Source organism: Rissa tridactyla, chromosome 19 (genome assembly GCF_028500815.1).
Source record: "Rissa tridactyla isolate bRisTri1 chromosome 19, bRisTri1.patW.cur.20221130, whole genome shotgun sequence".
Lineage (NCBI taxonomy): Eukaryota > Metazoa > Chordata > Aves > Charadriiformes > Laridae > Rissa > Rissa tridactyla.
The window spans coordinates 7,974,543-7,991,490 of record NC_071484.1 but is presented as its reverse complement, the minus strand read 5'-3'; the positions used below and the strand labels follow the sequence as shown (position 1 = coordinate 7,991,490).

At 40.2% G+C, this 16,948-nt stretch overlaps 1 protein-coding gene across 3 annotated transcripts in view; it reads left to right on the top strand.

The window, feature by feature from the left end:
* The window catches only part of ZNF652 (zinc finger protein 652), a 31,177-nt gene that overhangs the window by 8,906 nt on the left and 5,323 nt on the right, over positions 1-16,948 (top strand). For 2 of the 3 annotated variants that reach the window (XM_054224175.1, XM_054224172.1), the window contains exon 2: positions 14,393-15,538. In XM_054224175.1, the coding sequence (XP_054080150.1) occupies positions 14,630-15,538 (909 nt within the window). In that variant the 5' untranslated portion in view covers positions 14,393-14,629. Of the gene's footprint in view, positions 1-8,342; positions 8,506-14,392; positions 15,539-16,948 lie in introns of all 3 variants that reach the window. The other variant, XM_054224173.1, reaches the window with a different exon arrangement.

Genomic DNA, 16,948 nt, shown 5'->3' with positions numbered 1-16,948 from the left:
AATTTAGATGTTGATAATAAAGTTGAGATATAGAGTAAACTCAGTGTGAATGTGTGTAGTTGAGGGGTAGAAATTTGGAAAGCTTTTTCAGAGAGTGTGTGTTTGAAAGAGAAGTGCAAAATCATGATGTCTTTTTTTTTTCCAACTAAGCAACTGCATTTAATAGGGTGTCAGAGACTTGAGATTTTATTTATAATTTTGTCTAGTGTTTGGTGACTAGTATTTATAGCTACATCAGCAATTCTTTGCAGTAATCAAAATCAGTGTATTTGGGAAGACCAGTAAATGCTCTGTGGCTTAGCATTTGTAATATTTGTAAAAAAACCTTTCAAATGTTTACATGATCAAAAGAGACTTTGGCATTATAGGCTATTGTTCATTCGTCTTAAGGAACTTACTTGGTAATATTACTATTTCTTCTCATCTGATACTGATACAGGAAGCCTTTAACTGATGTTTTCTGGAGGGGGAATTCTTCAGCAGTTTTATATGAATGGTTTGGTACATATGGGAGTTAAATTATAAAAGCAGTTTGTCAGGTTGTGTTGCAAGATATTGGGGTCTTCTGGTTTTATTCTTACTGCCAGAATCATAGAATGGAAATTTCATACTGAGAGGTGGATTTTCATATAAAGATGGAAAGTTTATATGTACAAGAAATTGCTTATAGATCAAACAGACTTTGTCTGGTGGCGTGCCACCTAGAGCTGGATGTGTCCATGTCAGAACGACTTGGGAAGAGTCCTTTGAATTCACACAACTGCGTTAAATAGATATTTCCAGTAAACAAGATCCCATCTTCCAGTCTTGATATCGTGTGCCGTATCGGTGCCTAATGGAAGAGTGGTGTACCAATAGCGTATTTGAGATAGGCACAGGTGTGTTTAATGTGATTACAAAACTACATGTCATCAGTGACCTATTTCTCTGTGGCACACTATAATATCCCTTATCAAAGAATAAATTACTTTCTAACCGCGTGAAAAAGAGAGGCATAATTGGAAGGAAGTACCAACCAATTGAGAAGATTGATATGTTCTCTAACAACCTGATTCTATAGATTATTATTGTATTAAAATATTTTATAACCGTTCTCTTGGTTAAATTCCTACAGCACAGAACAGCTCATCTCTTAATGTATTCAGCTCTCTCCCTACAAGATCCAGATCTTGGCTTCTAAATGGAAGATGAAGTAAATTTTAAAGAACATAATTTTGTTTTTTAAAACAATATTAGTTTACATTTTGCTAAATATGTGCTATTTGTCTTTTCAGAATCCTAGGATACCAAAGTTTGGGGTTTTCCCCCCAAAATAGTTAGAAAAAACGTGGATTTTTATGTGGAGGTCATTTTATTATCATGAAGTTATACGCTTTAAATATTAATGCAGTCAGTGAGCAGATAGTGTCTACAGTTGACATCACCCTGTAATGTCTTGTGCTTTCTCAAGCTGAGGAAGCATGGTTGAATTATTTCAGACTCTTTTCCAGTAAGAATGTGTAGTTTTTAACCTGTTCTTTCTGTGGATCTAGATGCCTAACTTCCAGCTGTTTACACTACAAATACTAGGCTTACATGTATCAAAAGTCTAAATAACCTCTGTTAACATAAAAGGTTGTTTCGTCTACAAGTGACAAAATTGATGCCTTTAAGAACATTTTAATAAAAGTAAGATTTGTCCTTGAAGTTGCAAACTCTGTTTAAACACCCTTATAAATGAGTGTGAGTAAAATTGCATACCATCTTGGGTCTTTGCAGGGTCTTCATTTTCAGTATTTTGGAAAGTGGGTGGGGTTTGCTCATAACTCTTAAATAGAATTCGTGTAGCTCTCATAACAGACTTTCCTAGTTCAGTTGAAACATTCATTATAACTTAAACTTCTAATATCTAATTTCCGAATTACCTTCACAAATGCTTAATTTTCCAAGTGATGTTAAATTGGTGATTTTTAGGTTGCTCCTCCCTCCTGAAAAACAATTGCATAGGGAGTGAAACTGTGGCGGTAGCTGTGGTGCCAGCAGCTTAAACTCATTAAGACGAGCAGCTTGCATTAGTTTCCTTGACACTTTCAGACACCCTTCCCTGAGGAGGTTTCAGAGTAGTAGTTTTCACTAAAGAGAAACATTTAGCTATGCTAAGCAATTACCTGCACTTTATGCTGTGTTGCCCTCTCGTTTGTGTATTTTTAAGTTTTGAAACTTGATTCTTTCCCTGGAAAAGTGATTTTAGGAATGTAATATGAATCACAAGTCTGTTAGAGTGGCCCTGCTTGAAGATAAGTTACTGGAATTAGGATCCATATCGACATTTGTGACAAAACCTGTTAAGCCCATTTCATTCTGTCCCAGGTACTAAATACAAGTGAACAGAAAGTTTTTCAGCTGGAATTTTGGAGAAATATTTGTGGCACCGCTGTGAAGACAGATGGCCTGGTAGGATAAGGTGGTAGAGCTTTTCTTTTTTTTACAAGCAGAAAGTTTTATAGTTGAAAATTTACAGACAAGCATCCATTGAGCCACATACCTTCTTTTATGGGAATGTTGTACACAAAAAGTTGCAAATATTTGAGTTGGAGCATAGCTGAATCTTGCAGGTGCAGAAAGCTTGCTAGAACTTTGCTTTTCCTATGGCTGACTAGTCTCATGGAAGACAGTAAAAATCTGTTCTGAACTACACAGTTGCTTGCAGGTCACGCTTATTTAAGCGTTTTTAGTGCTTATGTGATGAAAAGGGAATTATGGAACGTGTCTTAATAGTGCTGTCTGAAGACGAATTACATACAGTGACAACTGTGAATTTTAATGGTAGAAGGCAGATTATTTCCAAGGAAAAGCCTGATTGCTGTTAGTGTCCAGTATCATAACACGTAGCAAGTTGTGTCAACTAGCTGTGTCACTGTAATATTTTTGGACGTTTGCTGAAGAGGCATATTTATGTTTTCTGATTGATGCAGATATTTTTTGCTACATATGTTTTAAAGAAGGAGCTCGCTCTCTCTCCTTCCTGCTCATACTTCTGTAGGTTTTCTGGTTCTGTCCTTCCTAACAAATTACTCTGTTTTGTACAACGCTGGGAGCTCTATCCTTAATTCCAGTAACTTCCCATGTTTTTCTTTTCTTTTCAGGCCAGCAAATTTGAGGTCTCACATAAATGATGGGGTCAGGTGCATTGCCATCCCTCAGTATATTTTGTGTGCTTTCTCGCTGTAGTAAATTCTCTAAGTGCCCTGTCGAGGGACATGCGCTGTGCTTAATTTCCCATGTTTTAACTGCATGTCACTTTATGAGGGACTCGTGTTGGGATAGGTGTTTAATGCATGGTGACAGTCAGCTTGACATTATGAAAATACAAGTTGTGGTATACAGATGTGAAATCAGAAGTCTTTAGCAGGGACAGAAGCATTTCCTAATAAATCTTCATCGCCCATGTCATGTAATAGTAAAAATGGCTGCTGAGAATCTCTAGTTTGCTTTATTGTAAAGTGCATGTCTTGAATCATTCATTTCACACTTACTAGCTGCAGGACAAAATCTGTTAGTCAGAGTGAAATGCCATGCTGACTGCAGTTTAAAGGTCTGAGAAAAATTATGTTCTGAATTTAATTGCAACTTTTTGCCAGGCAGTTATGTTTTAACATGTACCTTGTTGCACCTTTCTTCTTTCACTTGTACCTTTCTAAACTCATTCCAATTCTTCTGTTTTCCTGTTTGATGTCCCCTCACCCTACTCTTTCTTTATTACACTGTTTTCTACTGCCTTTTTTAAACTTATTTCCTAAACCAGTCAGTTTTTTCTCTTTTAGATTTTCATAGCTTTTCCTCTAACCTGCAGATTTCTTGATGAAGGATCCCGCCTTCTACTTATCTTTGATAAATTACCTAGCCCACTTATGGTGCTATAAAATCATTTAACATAATCTCTCCTGTGCACAACCGACTTCTATTATCCCACACTCCAAGCACTTCAAATTCAGACAATAAGATGAAGTTAATTATCCCTGCTGTCAGTGGACACTCGTCTTCCCTTCTCACCCTCCCTTCACATGAATAACCCCAATCTGACTGAGATTCTTACTGAGATGCTACTCCCTGTCTTGCTTAGGGAGCTGAGTAAGCGTTGTTCCTTTTTGCCAAGAGGGAAAAGAAAGGGATTGGGTTTTTTTCAAGTGTTCTCTCTCTCACCGTGAAACTTGCTGGCTGCTGTATAGACAGCATCTCATTGCTGCGATTTGGAATTTGTGCGTCACTGGGTAGGTCCCGAGGTGGTTTCTGTGATAGTTCGTTCAGACCTTTGCCAAGATGTGAATTTAACTTGAAGCCTGTAACTCTGATCCTGCTGCTGTTAGGATAAATCTGTGGGTTTAGATTATAACGTGTCAGGAAGGAGAGGGCTCTCATATCTAAGAATATTTTCATTATCTTTAAGAACTTCTTATTTTTAAATGAAAGCATGAGCTACTCAAAGGCTGAAGTCATTTGAGAAAAATTCCTGTTTGCTACAGGCTCTTGAAAATACATGATTTTTTCAACCTCAATTCTTAAACATAATCCTCAGATGTTTTCTGGAAAGTTGTTGTTGTGCTTCTGATTCTCTTACTTTGGTATTTTATGGATGGTTAAAGCCAGATTGCACCTGTAGAACAAATTGAGTATTTCAGGAAGCAAAATCTTACAATGGATGGTAGTATTCACGAAGTTGCACAGTGAGCTGGTTCAGAGAACTGATCGAGCTGGATGTTTATCCCAAGGAATGGTTATTTTCCAGGCAGACTGATTTCCCAAGGCATCTCGCCATGCAACCATAAGAATGCCAGCGTTGGCATATAAATAGGGAGAGCGTACTGCCTCCTTTGGCAGCCACGCAGACTTAGATCAGATTAAAATGAACAAGTAGGAGCCTTAGTTGATGATTGTCCTCACTTTGCCCAGAAGGAAATTTAAATACAAAGCGGAGATAAGATGTCCATAGCTGCATAATGAATTAGAGGAAAAACTGGGAATAAAACCCACTGTATCAGTGGGAAGAGTATTTATGCTTGAGAACTGTACCTGTGAAACGTGTGAAGGTTGAGATGAACTGCTGCCGTGGTACAGGGGCTGTTCTGATCGCACGCAGACTGGCTGAACAGCTTCGTATCTCCAGGGCTAACTCTGGTAACGGGAGGGAGCGCACTGAAGGTAGTTTCTACTTGCAGATATAAAATATGCGCAAATAGGAGTTCTGTTGAAGTATTATTACTTGGTTAGCGTTTTTTGAAAGCTGATAAATTTGTGTGTTGTTAAATGTGCTTTGTTAAATCATGTAAATATTATAAAAGCGAGACGTCTGTTTTTCCAAGAGTTTATGTTGTGCGTCTAAAACAAACTCTGTGTGTAATGGTTCAGAAGATTCAGTAGCTCAAAACAAGACAGTAATTGATAGTGGAAGATCAGCATAGCGAATGGTTGTTCAGGGTTTACAGGAGCGTTGTGACATTGTGCAACAAGAAAATGCTTACAATGGTATAGTTTTGGTATTGGCACATTTAGACTTTGTCAACACCAGATTTCTTAAACTTCTGCTGGTGATTTGTGCTTGCATGAACACACATATTGTCTTTGTATTAACTGCAAGGTTAGCTGGGCTTGATCCGAGTAGCGTTTGGTGATTCAGTAGTTAAAATGCTGCTCGAAGTTATAAAACTGAAACTACAGACGAATGCAGGTGTGTTTTTGTGGGCAGGCTGAGAGGAGGAGATACTAAGAGGAGCCCAGGCGAGGAAGAGAAGGGAAAGCTCCTTGTGCGAACTCTCCATCAGCACAGCATTGACCCGGTACGAGAGCGCGGTGAGTCCCGCTCCTCGTGAGTGCATCTGCCGCTGCGCGGGGGACATTGCACAGCTGGTGCAAGCTTTCTTGTTGCTATGGAGGTTTTTTACAAACTCGTTGCTGGTTTCATAGTCAAAATTATCTAGTGCGTAAAGAGCTCTAAATGAGAAACGGAGAGGATGTTGAACCTATCTGTAAGCACATTCCAATGACGTGAGAAGAACAGACTTTATTTTAGAGAGATCAAATTCACACTTCCACGAGGCCAAAGAAGATTTCGCTATTTAAGCCTTATTTTTTCTGCTACATACCACTCTCAGCAAAGTTCCAAAATATTTAGCAGGTTTTTTTGAGATAAACTGATAGACTGAAAACAAATCAAAATGTTTTTCAAAAACTCCATTAAGCTGTGACTGAGGGACTCTGTAAAGTGTGTGCGTGTGTAACAGCACACACTTAGCTCAGATGAGATTATTTTAAATGTTCCGTTATAACAGCATAAAAAATAAATAGTAGAGGAGCACATTCCGAGCTGTGATGTACAGGCTGATCAACAACTGAACCTGTCTGTGAGTTTTCTTAAACTGAACCCTTCTGTAAAATACACAAAATTTTTACCTCCGTCCTGCATATTGCAAAGGTCTCCTGTAAGGCTTGCTAGGAGAGGACGTAAGCCTATTCTGGATATAAAAGTTTATTATTTCTTGCAAAAAAAAGAAAAGAAAATGAGGAAAAACACCTTTCTTCCAGAATACGTGTCCAGGTGGGAGCTATACCTGTCAGCTTCACCTTGTGAACAGACCATTTACATTTGTTTTTGAGCTCTCTCAACTGATTGCCATCTACATATTCAAAGACACAGATACGCATCTAGTGGGTTTTTCTCCACTCCTCCTTTCTGGGAGGAAAAATGCTAACTTTGGGAAACGGAAGTACAGATCTTGATGCTAGATTTCCTTTTTGTGTTCATATGGCTTTGTGTGTAGCCTATATTGTTAGTGCAATCGTTTGCAATCTGAGAATAGGTTAATGATGTTTTATAAGAAGTGTCATCACTGGCATCTGAATATAAATCGATGGTTTAAAATCTTAGTGAAGTTTTTACTAGTCTTCAAGATATGTGAGCAGATAATGATGAAAGCAAGAGTTTTTAAAGCAAAAAGGAATCTAGCTGCTGAACAAGAGGAAAACCGGGCAATAAAAAGTGATTTGGAACAAAGAACAGGCTAATGAGGGCAACAATTGCCCTTCAGTATCATAGCAGTGGGCAGTTTTGAACTTCTGGCACATCTTTTGATGAGTATACAGTTTGAAGGGGCAGATAATTCCTTACTGTGGTCATACAAAGCTTTTTTGCCTCATCTGTGTGTCTTCAAGTTATCAAACAATTACAGAAAAATAATAAATGGGAAAGGTAGGTGTATACTTGTGAATGACTACTGTTAAGTGGCGACTACCTGGTTTTGTTTTAATCTTGCTTTCTGTTTGTTTGCACTGAATGATACAGGTGAGACATAACAATAGATTTGAATTCCTAATTCAGTCACAGGTGTTTAATTTTTATATATTTAAGGTAGTAGGAAGGGCTTAGACTTCTAATTTGAGTGTATGTCGTGGTGTACTAGAACTTCTTTCAAGGTGGTTTTGCCTAGTAAAAGAAAAATGTTGAGGTTTATGGCTGGCATATCTAAAACTAGTTCATAGCCAATAGAAACCCTTCAGCTTATTGCAAAAGCTGAGGGATTATAATGCCGCTGAATTCTGAAATGGCAACCTCTTAAACTACTTTCTGTGGAGATAATGCTTGAAACAATTCCAGCTTCACAGTTCTGGAAATCACTGGTTTGAAAGCCTTTGTCCCTCAAACCAGATTTCTAGATACAGCCAAATAATTCATCTTAAGAAATGGAAAAAAGCCTGGAGATTTTTTTTTATCATAGTTTTTACGTTTTAGCTGCAGGATATTATATAAAGGCGTCTTTCTGGAATTGGAAGCTTCATTTTCCATTAGACTGTTAAATACTTACAGGCAAATAGCCAGGTTCCATACAGTGAAAATATGTTGCCTGCTGAGTTAGCAAGATACCTATCATAGATTATTTTAGGAATGGTCGAAAAAAATAACTGGAAGATAGGACAGTCTGGATGCTGTACTGCATCTTCAGGCTTTCATATACTACCCCGCCATACGTACTTCTGCCTGGAGCTTTACTTGGGGAATTGGGCAGTATTTATTCACTCTCTGGTCTTTCGTTTCCCTGCCAAGGCTGCCTGCAATACTCTCCGTTGCTGCCAGCCTTGTTGGGTTTTTATGATGTGCGTGTCGGTTTGCTTAGTTGTACCAAGACTAATCCATTTGAGACAGAGATGCCCAAATATGTTGCATAGCTTTAATTTCACCAAAATACAAGGCACAGTGCCGCACACCATTTTATGTCTGATCTTTTATATGAGTTGATGGGAAAATCTGTTTCAAGTGAATTGAGAGCTTGCAGTGAAAAGAAGAGAGTTATGATTTTCTCTGTTTTTCACAGAAGAGTCCCAGGAATTGTGAAAGCCGTTTCTGAATATCCTCTTGCCGTGTTACACCGTATTCCCAAAGTGCGTGTCCCGCTGGTGCAGTCGATAGGATTACCCTTCCCTCCTTGCCTTTGTAGCTCTGCTGAGCGTGAACCTATTGCAGATACCATCTCCGAGGTGGGTGTTACGAGCTGTTCCTTGTGCTCTGGCAGATGAGGGAATGGATCGTTAGCAGCAGTCAGTCTTTTTCTTTTGCATTTACATGGGCAAAGGCAGGCTTGAGTACTTACCCAAAGAAATGCAAAAACTGTGAGGATGTGCTGACTGTGGCTCTGTCTTCAGATAAAACTTAGCACTTAAGAACATATTTTCAGTGTTTTTGCATATAAAGCAGCTGAGATGCACAAGAAAGGAGGGATTGTACGAGGATATAAATAATTCCCTCTTGTGTTATAGCCCTGATTGCTCTCCGCTGACATGATGTAACTTGTACCAGATGTGTGTTCCCACTGACTGGGAGTCGCTGTGCCTGTGCGCTGTGCTGTTTCATGCACCTGTTCTTCAAACTGTGCAAGGATATTGAAACTTCTTTTTTCATGTGCTCTGAAATATTGCTACTGTATTGAACTGTAGGTGACTGGACCATTTTACTCAAGCAGTTTGTATTTTCACGTTTCAATCTCTAGTTACTTCTTGCTAATACGGTTTTCAGAATTCACATTACCTAAGGAGCAGAGTTGTAGTGAGAAAGCATTAATGTTTTGTTATTTTTAGGAAAATAAAGAAGAACTTTGAGTTGGGCAGTATACTTAAAGCTAAGGGGTATCTGTGCAATGAAAATTATATTTTTCTGATGCATTTTCTTGTATTTCTGTCCTGCCTGCTGATAAAATGCTGACTTGAAATTGATTAATGGATAACACTGATTAATATCAACAGAAGCAAAGGCAAAAATCACACTCTTATTTACCTTTACATTTATACATACCAGAACGATGCATTCTCTTATCAGCGCTTTAAAATAAACACGTGCCAGTTTATCATAGTTCTAATGCTTCTGTATCCAAATAATGTGACTAGTAAGGTGAAAGCATTTAACTTTAAATGATGCTGCTCTTTTGAAAGGGTTGACCTACACTTGCATTCTGAATTCACATAGGATTTAGCCATACTAGAAACTTCTACCTGATGAGTAGAAGGGAAGCAGGGAAGCCGGCGCTCCAGTTTTGGTTAGAAATTCGGGTGGTGGCCAGGCTGTAACGTGTCCCAGGTTTGGCATAATGTTGGAGCTGTATTTAATTAATCCCCCCCAACCTGCAAGCACCGCCTTAGTCCTGTTCCGACTGTAATTTCTTCAACAGCTTCTTGACTAGTTTGAAATTGGTGTGTTATCTTAAATAATGTAAATTATTTATTTATGCACATGGTTGTTTCAACACCTGTAAACCGTGTGCAAATCTGGTTGCCCCAGGACTTAATGGAGCTGTAGCTTCAAACTGAAAGGCATCCAGGATCCTTAAAAACTTCAGGTTGTTAATGCATATGCAAAATGGCATTGCCTTTAACTATAACACAGTTATAACTTTTTTTTCTTAACTTTTCCTAACTGCAGTCTGAGAGAAGTCTTGTTTTGTGGAAAAGAAAATTTCAACTTTCAAGGTGCTCAGACTTTCTCATTGAACTTGCTTTTATGTGTAGTGGTCTGTATACCTAAAGGCAGAGTGGAAAATCTGTTCGTTCCCCGCAATGCCCCTTGATTGTATCCATTAAAAAGCTGCTGAAATCTGTCTGCTCTTGAACTGAAGAGGGGGAGAAGAAGTTCTGGGGGTTGTCTCATGTGAAGTTACAAGTCTTGTGCTGTAAGGGAAGCATGCAAATTATTTGTGATGCTTGTATAAGGTGTGTGGTATTTCGGTGCTGTGGCGCAGGTTCCCCCACGTGTTGGGTGCGAAAGCATTTTTGTCTTGGGAGCTGTATTAAGATTGCGAGCACTTTGTAGTGTACCGAGTTGGAAGTGAAATCTAGTACAAGTGGCTCATAAAACCAAAAAGTTATGTTCTGTACCTGTCTTGAAAAGGCTGTATTATAACAAAGAAAGAAATTAATGGATGGCTAAGAAGTTAATGCATTTGTCATGTTCTACGTTGACTATTTTTTCTCTCTTTTTTTTTTTATAGTATTTGCTTTTCATGCAAGAAGTAGGTGAGCTGCAGGAAAGCCCCAAGCTCTTACCCTTCTTCCTCTTTTTCCTTCTGGTGTGTGTAAAAAAACTTACACAAGCAAATGCCACTGATTTGTGAATTGAGGCATGGGTATTTTCTTAAAGGCATTTTCTGGTCCTTATGGCTATCCGGGAAGAGTGGGGGAACTTCCAGATGTTGATTAAGTAATAGATTGATACAGTGCTGTCTTTGTGCCTGTGGACAAATCGCCCTTGTGCTTGCAATACTCCTAGACTTGCCAACCTACAGCAAGGCGAATTATACCAGCGTCTGTCAATTTTCAGAGCTAATTTTGATAACATTCCGTGGGCAGCAATTAAATTGGTTAAAAATAAATAAAATAAAAAAAAATTAGGCCGCATTGATGAGGAGCGGCGGGGTCATCGCTGGTTGTGCAGTGCCCCAAAGCGCCTCTTGTGTCTTTTTCTGGGAGCCGCCAGAAACATGTGGGTAGGAAGAATGAGCAGTGGAGTGTCCATCTGTGGAGCTGGCACACAGCTGTGGGCCAGGCAGGGTCAGAGGCTTGCGGGGAGCCTCGATACGCAGAAATGACTGTACAACCACTTCACTTATTACAAAAGCTGGAAGCAGCAGTGCATTTTCTTTTTTTTTCTTCTTACACAGTGTCTGCTTCTGGTGGATGCTTGCCAGAATTCAAATCGTACGTCCTTGGCACAGGTTAGACGAAAATATGAGATAGCCAGACTGTCAAGCTGGTCCCTCTCTGAGGGCAAACTAAGGACATGTAATTTGAAGTCATTAACCTCAGAGTATATCGCGCTTGGTCTGTGCTGATTTCAAGGCGTCTGTTGAGCCCGAGCTGGGGCAGGTAATTGTGCTAGCGCGCTCTGCTATAAATTGTTCTATTTTTAGTACAGATAATGTGAAGAAATGCGGTTTTTCTTTAGAAGTAGCGAAAGCATCGTATGAAGTGTTGCTCCCAGATACACATGCTTCCTCCACCTACACATTTGTCTGCAAGTTGTTTGTACTTTTTTTCTGGGTTGGAGCCTTTAATAGTCTTAGGCTTGCAAACCCTTTTTGTATGATCTTTGGTCATTACTAAGTGTTGCATGAACTTCATATGTTCATTCTATGCTCGTAATACAGTTATTCCGGAGGTTTACATCTCGATAAGCTTCTTCAAAAATTGCTTTGAGACGTGTATCCTTTTTGCGTTTTAATCAGAACCTGTATCGCTCCCTTCTGTAGTATGGCTGAAATGGACTCTGTGAGCCCAAGCAGTTCACCAGGTTTGAAAAAAGCAGATTCGTCTTTTTAAAAAAAAAAAGGCAAAAATAAAACCAAATGCTGCTTTCTTACCTTTGGGATTAGAAACCGAAGGAAAAAACTCTTTCTCTGAAATTATTTTGGGCGGTATTTAAACTACCATCCCTCAGAACCGTCAGCAGCGTAGTGGTGCGTTGCTGGTATTGAGTGTATAAGGAGGGCTTTGCTTTACCAGCTGTTGGACTGTTAAGTAGCGTTGTTCGAAAGTTGTGGGTCCCTTGAGGGTAGCAGGCGGTGTATTCAAAGTGAAAGTAGGTTACTGATTCTGCAGAGTGAAGTGGTTTTAAGACCAAATAGCTTTGATAACTCAGAATAAGCCCCTTTGTTGTTTTTCATTTGAAGTGGTACTGTGTTCATACAAAGGGGTTTATTATACAGAATATCCCTTAAATGAGCAGAGGTGAAATGACGCGGGATATGGAAAGAGAATATTTTGACGTGCAGTAAATAGAGGGTGGGTGGAGGTAAAGCTTCCTTTTCATGACAAGTTTTTTGCTTTTTCTGACTACGTAGCAGCAGCATTCTGATAGCCTTCCTGATTCACTCCTGCAACTTGAGAGTAGCTTAATATGCTGAGGAAATAATCGGGTATCATTTTCTACATGACATCGTGATTTTCTGAGCTTCTGAATAATTCATTAAATTTTGTTAAAGGGAAAGCTAAATGGTGGATTTCATCATGCTCGCTGCTTTCTAAGGGCCTTCCTGGGTATAGGGTTGTTAATTTTGGCTTGAAGTCGCAACCGGTTTATTTTATTATTTACCACCTTTTCCATCTGAATATTACTTGTGATCACAAGCCAATGTTAACAGCCCATCTCCACGCATTTCCCCGCCCAGCTGGGTCTTGGCGCTGGTCTTCCTGCCTCGACTGTGGAGCTGGGAAGCTGGAACCCAAGACCCTGCTGGGGATGGAGTGAGGAATAGGCCCCGCTGTTGCCGTGCTGCGAGTCTGGCTGCAGGTCGCTCTGTCGGGCGTCTTCAGGGCACTTTTTGAGGGCATTTGGAAATATTGGGGAACTGTTCAAGAATCTGTGCTAGTAATCGGATGACTGGGTATTGGTCCGTCTCTTTCCCCAGCGTGTCACTTCACAAAGATTGTAGGACAGAGTTCAGTCGTCTTTATTATTCACACCACCGAGACCATTGCTAGGTTCATCTCCTGTTCAATTAAATTCACTTCAAAGGGGGAAATTTCTGGTGGAAGAGTAAAATAAAAACTATAATATATAAATTGTATTAAAAGATGTTTGGATGGAAGCTACTGCATTAGTAGTGTGAAGAGTATTTTAACTCGGTACGATGTGGAAGGAAATTATCATAAAAATCCGTGTCTGTAATACTGCTTTAGGTTGGTTGTTTTTTATTGTTGCTCCAAGAATACTACTAATAAAAACAGCCATATGATTCTGTGAATTCCAAGTGTTTTATACCTGTCTGCTGGACTTAACCCAAGCTTACAGCCTCAAGAAAATTTTCCAATTGCAGTAGTGGGGATCTGGTTTTCTTCATGTTTAGCTGCTCGATCCATCCATTTTTGTTAGGGACCTTCTTTGTTCTCAAGTCATGGGATGTCTCTGAGGCGCTGTCCTTAATTCTCCTCTTCTGCACCCTCTAGTCACAGGCCGCTTGGCCAGGAGTTCCAATGCAGTTCTGATTTGATCTGCACAGTCAAAAATCTTGGCTTGATGTTGCAATACGCTGCTACCAAAATGTAATTGTCCGGTGAAAAACAGATGCGAGAGCATGATTACTTGTATTCATTAGGGATCACGTGGTGGTTTTTTGCAAGAGGAAGTAACAGTGTCCTGGTCAAATTCCAACTTGGATAACTGCAAGTGAAATTTAGGTGGGCAAATGTAATATTGTTTGGCTACTGTATTGAGGAATAAGTAGCTGGGGGAAGGGAGAATGAGACAAAAGAATAAGTGCCTTAAATCAAGAGGCTGTATGAGCAATCTGTGAGGTGGAAACAAGCAGGGGACACAGTGTTCTTAATCTGATTTAATGCTGCAAGTTGAAAGTGTCTCCATTGAAATTCTTCATGCATATCTACGCTAATGGAATGTTGTTTGGTATAATAGGCCCTCATTCTGGGTAAGGATGGGATCCCTTTGGGAGATACAGAAGGAGAAGAGGTATTTCCATGTAGGTACGTCCCTGGTTTGATGGAGAGGCGTATGGGAGTAGAGCAGAGTTTTGGGACCATCAGTGCTCCCGAGAATCCAGGAGAAACGCAGATCAGCATCTTGGCCAAGCGCTGAGGCAAGTGGCAGTGATCTTTGGCAGGCGGAGAATATTCATTGCCTTGATTTTCCGTATCTCAGGAGTCTGGTACCAGTTCTGATCCCCACAAAAGGTGTGTGTATTTGTACCTAACTGTCAGTTCTGCTTGAGACAGTGCTATAGGACACTCTACCCCCAGCAGATACAGCTCATAGATAATATACCCCGCGCTTCACTCCAGTTGTACAAACTCAAAACAATTTGCTGACGATCTTAGTGTGGGTTTTTTTTTTAATTGACTTTGTTTTCTCTGTTGTTTTTTATAGATAAAATGTTCAACGGTTCGTTGGCAACTTTCTCCAGAAGAATAATTACTACTGCTCTGCTCTTGCCATAATACCAGAATTCTGTGACCTACACGTCAGTGCTAAACACCAGCAGAGAATCATTTTGTTCACTCTGTGTAGATGGAACAGGCGTCGGTCTTGAGAGTCCATCCTGATTTAAAGCTGCTTACTTGTTTTTCTGGGATTAAAGGTGCTCAATGAATCAGGGCCCCCCAAATGAGTCAAACAGCCAATTCTTGCCAACAGTTGGTTGAAAACTGTGCCGCGCATGTAGCAGGGATGGCGCAAGAGGACAGTCGCCGTGGTCAAGTGCCACCTACGTTCTATCATGGTGCCAGCCAGGAACTTGATCTGTCCACCAAAGTATACAAGAGAGAGTCAGGAAGTCCTTACTCTGTGTTGGTGGACAGCAAAATGAGTAAACCACATCTCCATGAAAGAGAGGAGCAGCCATATTTCAGGGAGAACAGATCGGTAGGAGAGGTCCGGGCTGTGAAAGAAGATAGAGAAAACTCTGACGACTCTGAGGAGGAAGAAGAGGAGGAAGATGAAGTGACTTACAAAAGGGAGCAGATTATAGTAGAGGTAAACCTTAACAACCAAACATTAAATGTGTCAAAAGGGGAGAAGGGTGTCCCCTCCCAGTCCAAAGAGACTGCTGTTCTTAAGACCAGCAGTGAGGAAGAGGAGGGTGACAGTGGGGAAGAGGCCACTGAAGACAGTAATGATTATGAGGAAAATGAGAGGCAGAAGAAAAAAGAGAAAAGAGTGGAAAAAGTTAGTGTTGCACAAAGGAGAACAAGGAGAGCTGCATCTGCTGCAGCAGCCACAACTTCCCCACCACCCAGAACTACAAGGGGTCGTAGAAAGAGTGTGGAGCCCCCCAAGCGTAAGAAGAAAGCTGCAAAGGAGCCCAAGGCACCTGTGCAGAAATCAAAGTGTGAAGAGAAGGAGACTTTAACCTGTGAGAAGTGCCCCAGGGTGTTTAACACACGCTGGTACCTGGAGAAGCACATGAACGTCACTCACAGGCGCATGCAGATCTGCGACAAATGTGGGAAGAAATTTGTTCTAGAAAGTGAGCTGTCCCTTCACCAGCAAACAGACTGTGAAAAAAATATCCAGGTAGGTTTGCTCACCTGCTTGCCAGATTTCCATACCTTCTGTCGTGCCCTGGATACAGCTAGCGGACACTTCAGAGGGGGAAATCTTTTGCGCAGACCAGGTCCTGACCCAGACCTTGTCTCTACGTATCAACACTTTGGTGTCTTCCAAAAGAAGTAAATTGCAGGGAACAGAGTGTACAACTGACATCTGCTTTAGCAGAGTTACTCTAGTGTTTAACTGCGAGCTGGGGAAAACGCAAAGCTACTTTAACAAATGTCAGACGCAAGAGTAACTGGCCTGAAAACAAGCACATTTGCAGTGAAGTACTTGACAGGATAAACCCTTCTCCTTCAGGTGCTGAGCACCTGCAGCTATTGCTAGCTTTAAAGTTCAAAGTGTTTCAGTGTCCTGAAACTCAGTCACAGAGTATGTCCAGGTAAGGTTTCAAGGGAGAACGGAATTACGGCACGTTGCTGATCCTGGAATCAGAAATTTGTAAAATACCGGAGAGGCAAGCAGGTGAGAAAGAAACTAGTGAAGTCAGGATCTGAACTTGTGTTAAAATGTAACTTTTTTAAAATCCTACCGCGATAATTTTATACAAGTAATTTCCAGTAGTGTTCATGTATGCATATGGAAGTGTATGAATTCACGTAAATCTGTTCCCGAGCCTGCCCTTTTCCCAGTGCAAAACGGAGCTCCGTAAATCTCACTGATAATATAACGATCTCTGGCCTTTCTCACCAGAAGATTTGCAGCTTTTAATTTTATACAACAATGGAAGCCTGTGTTGTAATAAAACCATTTTGAAGTTTTAAGTTGTGGAAAGAGTTTCAGAGTTTCTGATTCATCTGTGGTTTGTACTTTGCTCATAGGCATTTATGTTCTCATGGAACTGGGGGCACTGTTGGTTTATCTGGCGATTTGAACGTGCTTTTTTGCCTTGTTAAACTAGGCACAGCGTTGCCACCTACTTCTGAAATAATCCCACTGCCAGCGTGAAGCAGCTGGAGTTCAGTCTCTGCAGAGCCGAAATGTTGAGAGTTTGTAGGGCAACGAGTTTTTTGCGTTGTCCGATGAGTTTTACAAGAAAGATTTAAGATTTTTTTGTTTGTTTGTTTGCTTAAATGCTCAGCTGAATTGGTATTTGGTTCCCACTGTGTGGGAGACAGTTGAATTATTTATTGCAATTTCTCTTTGCTGTAAGACTCAACTGCAGCTCTATATAACGCTATGCTATTTTTCCTTATGTTTCAGCTCATAGGAGGAAGACTGAAGGAAGGAGTAAAATATAAGATAATGAGCCTTGAGTGTAGTTAGTAAAATGCATAAACATTTCAGTATCTCCTTGCAGCTTTTGAAATAAAACCTTCAAAGATTTAGCTTGGCAGAGAACGTTTAAATGTAAATTTAAGGAATGCCCTATCA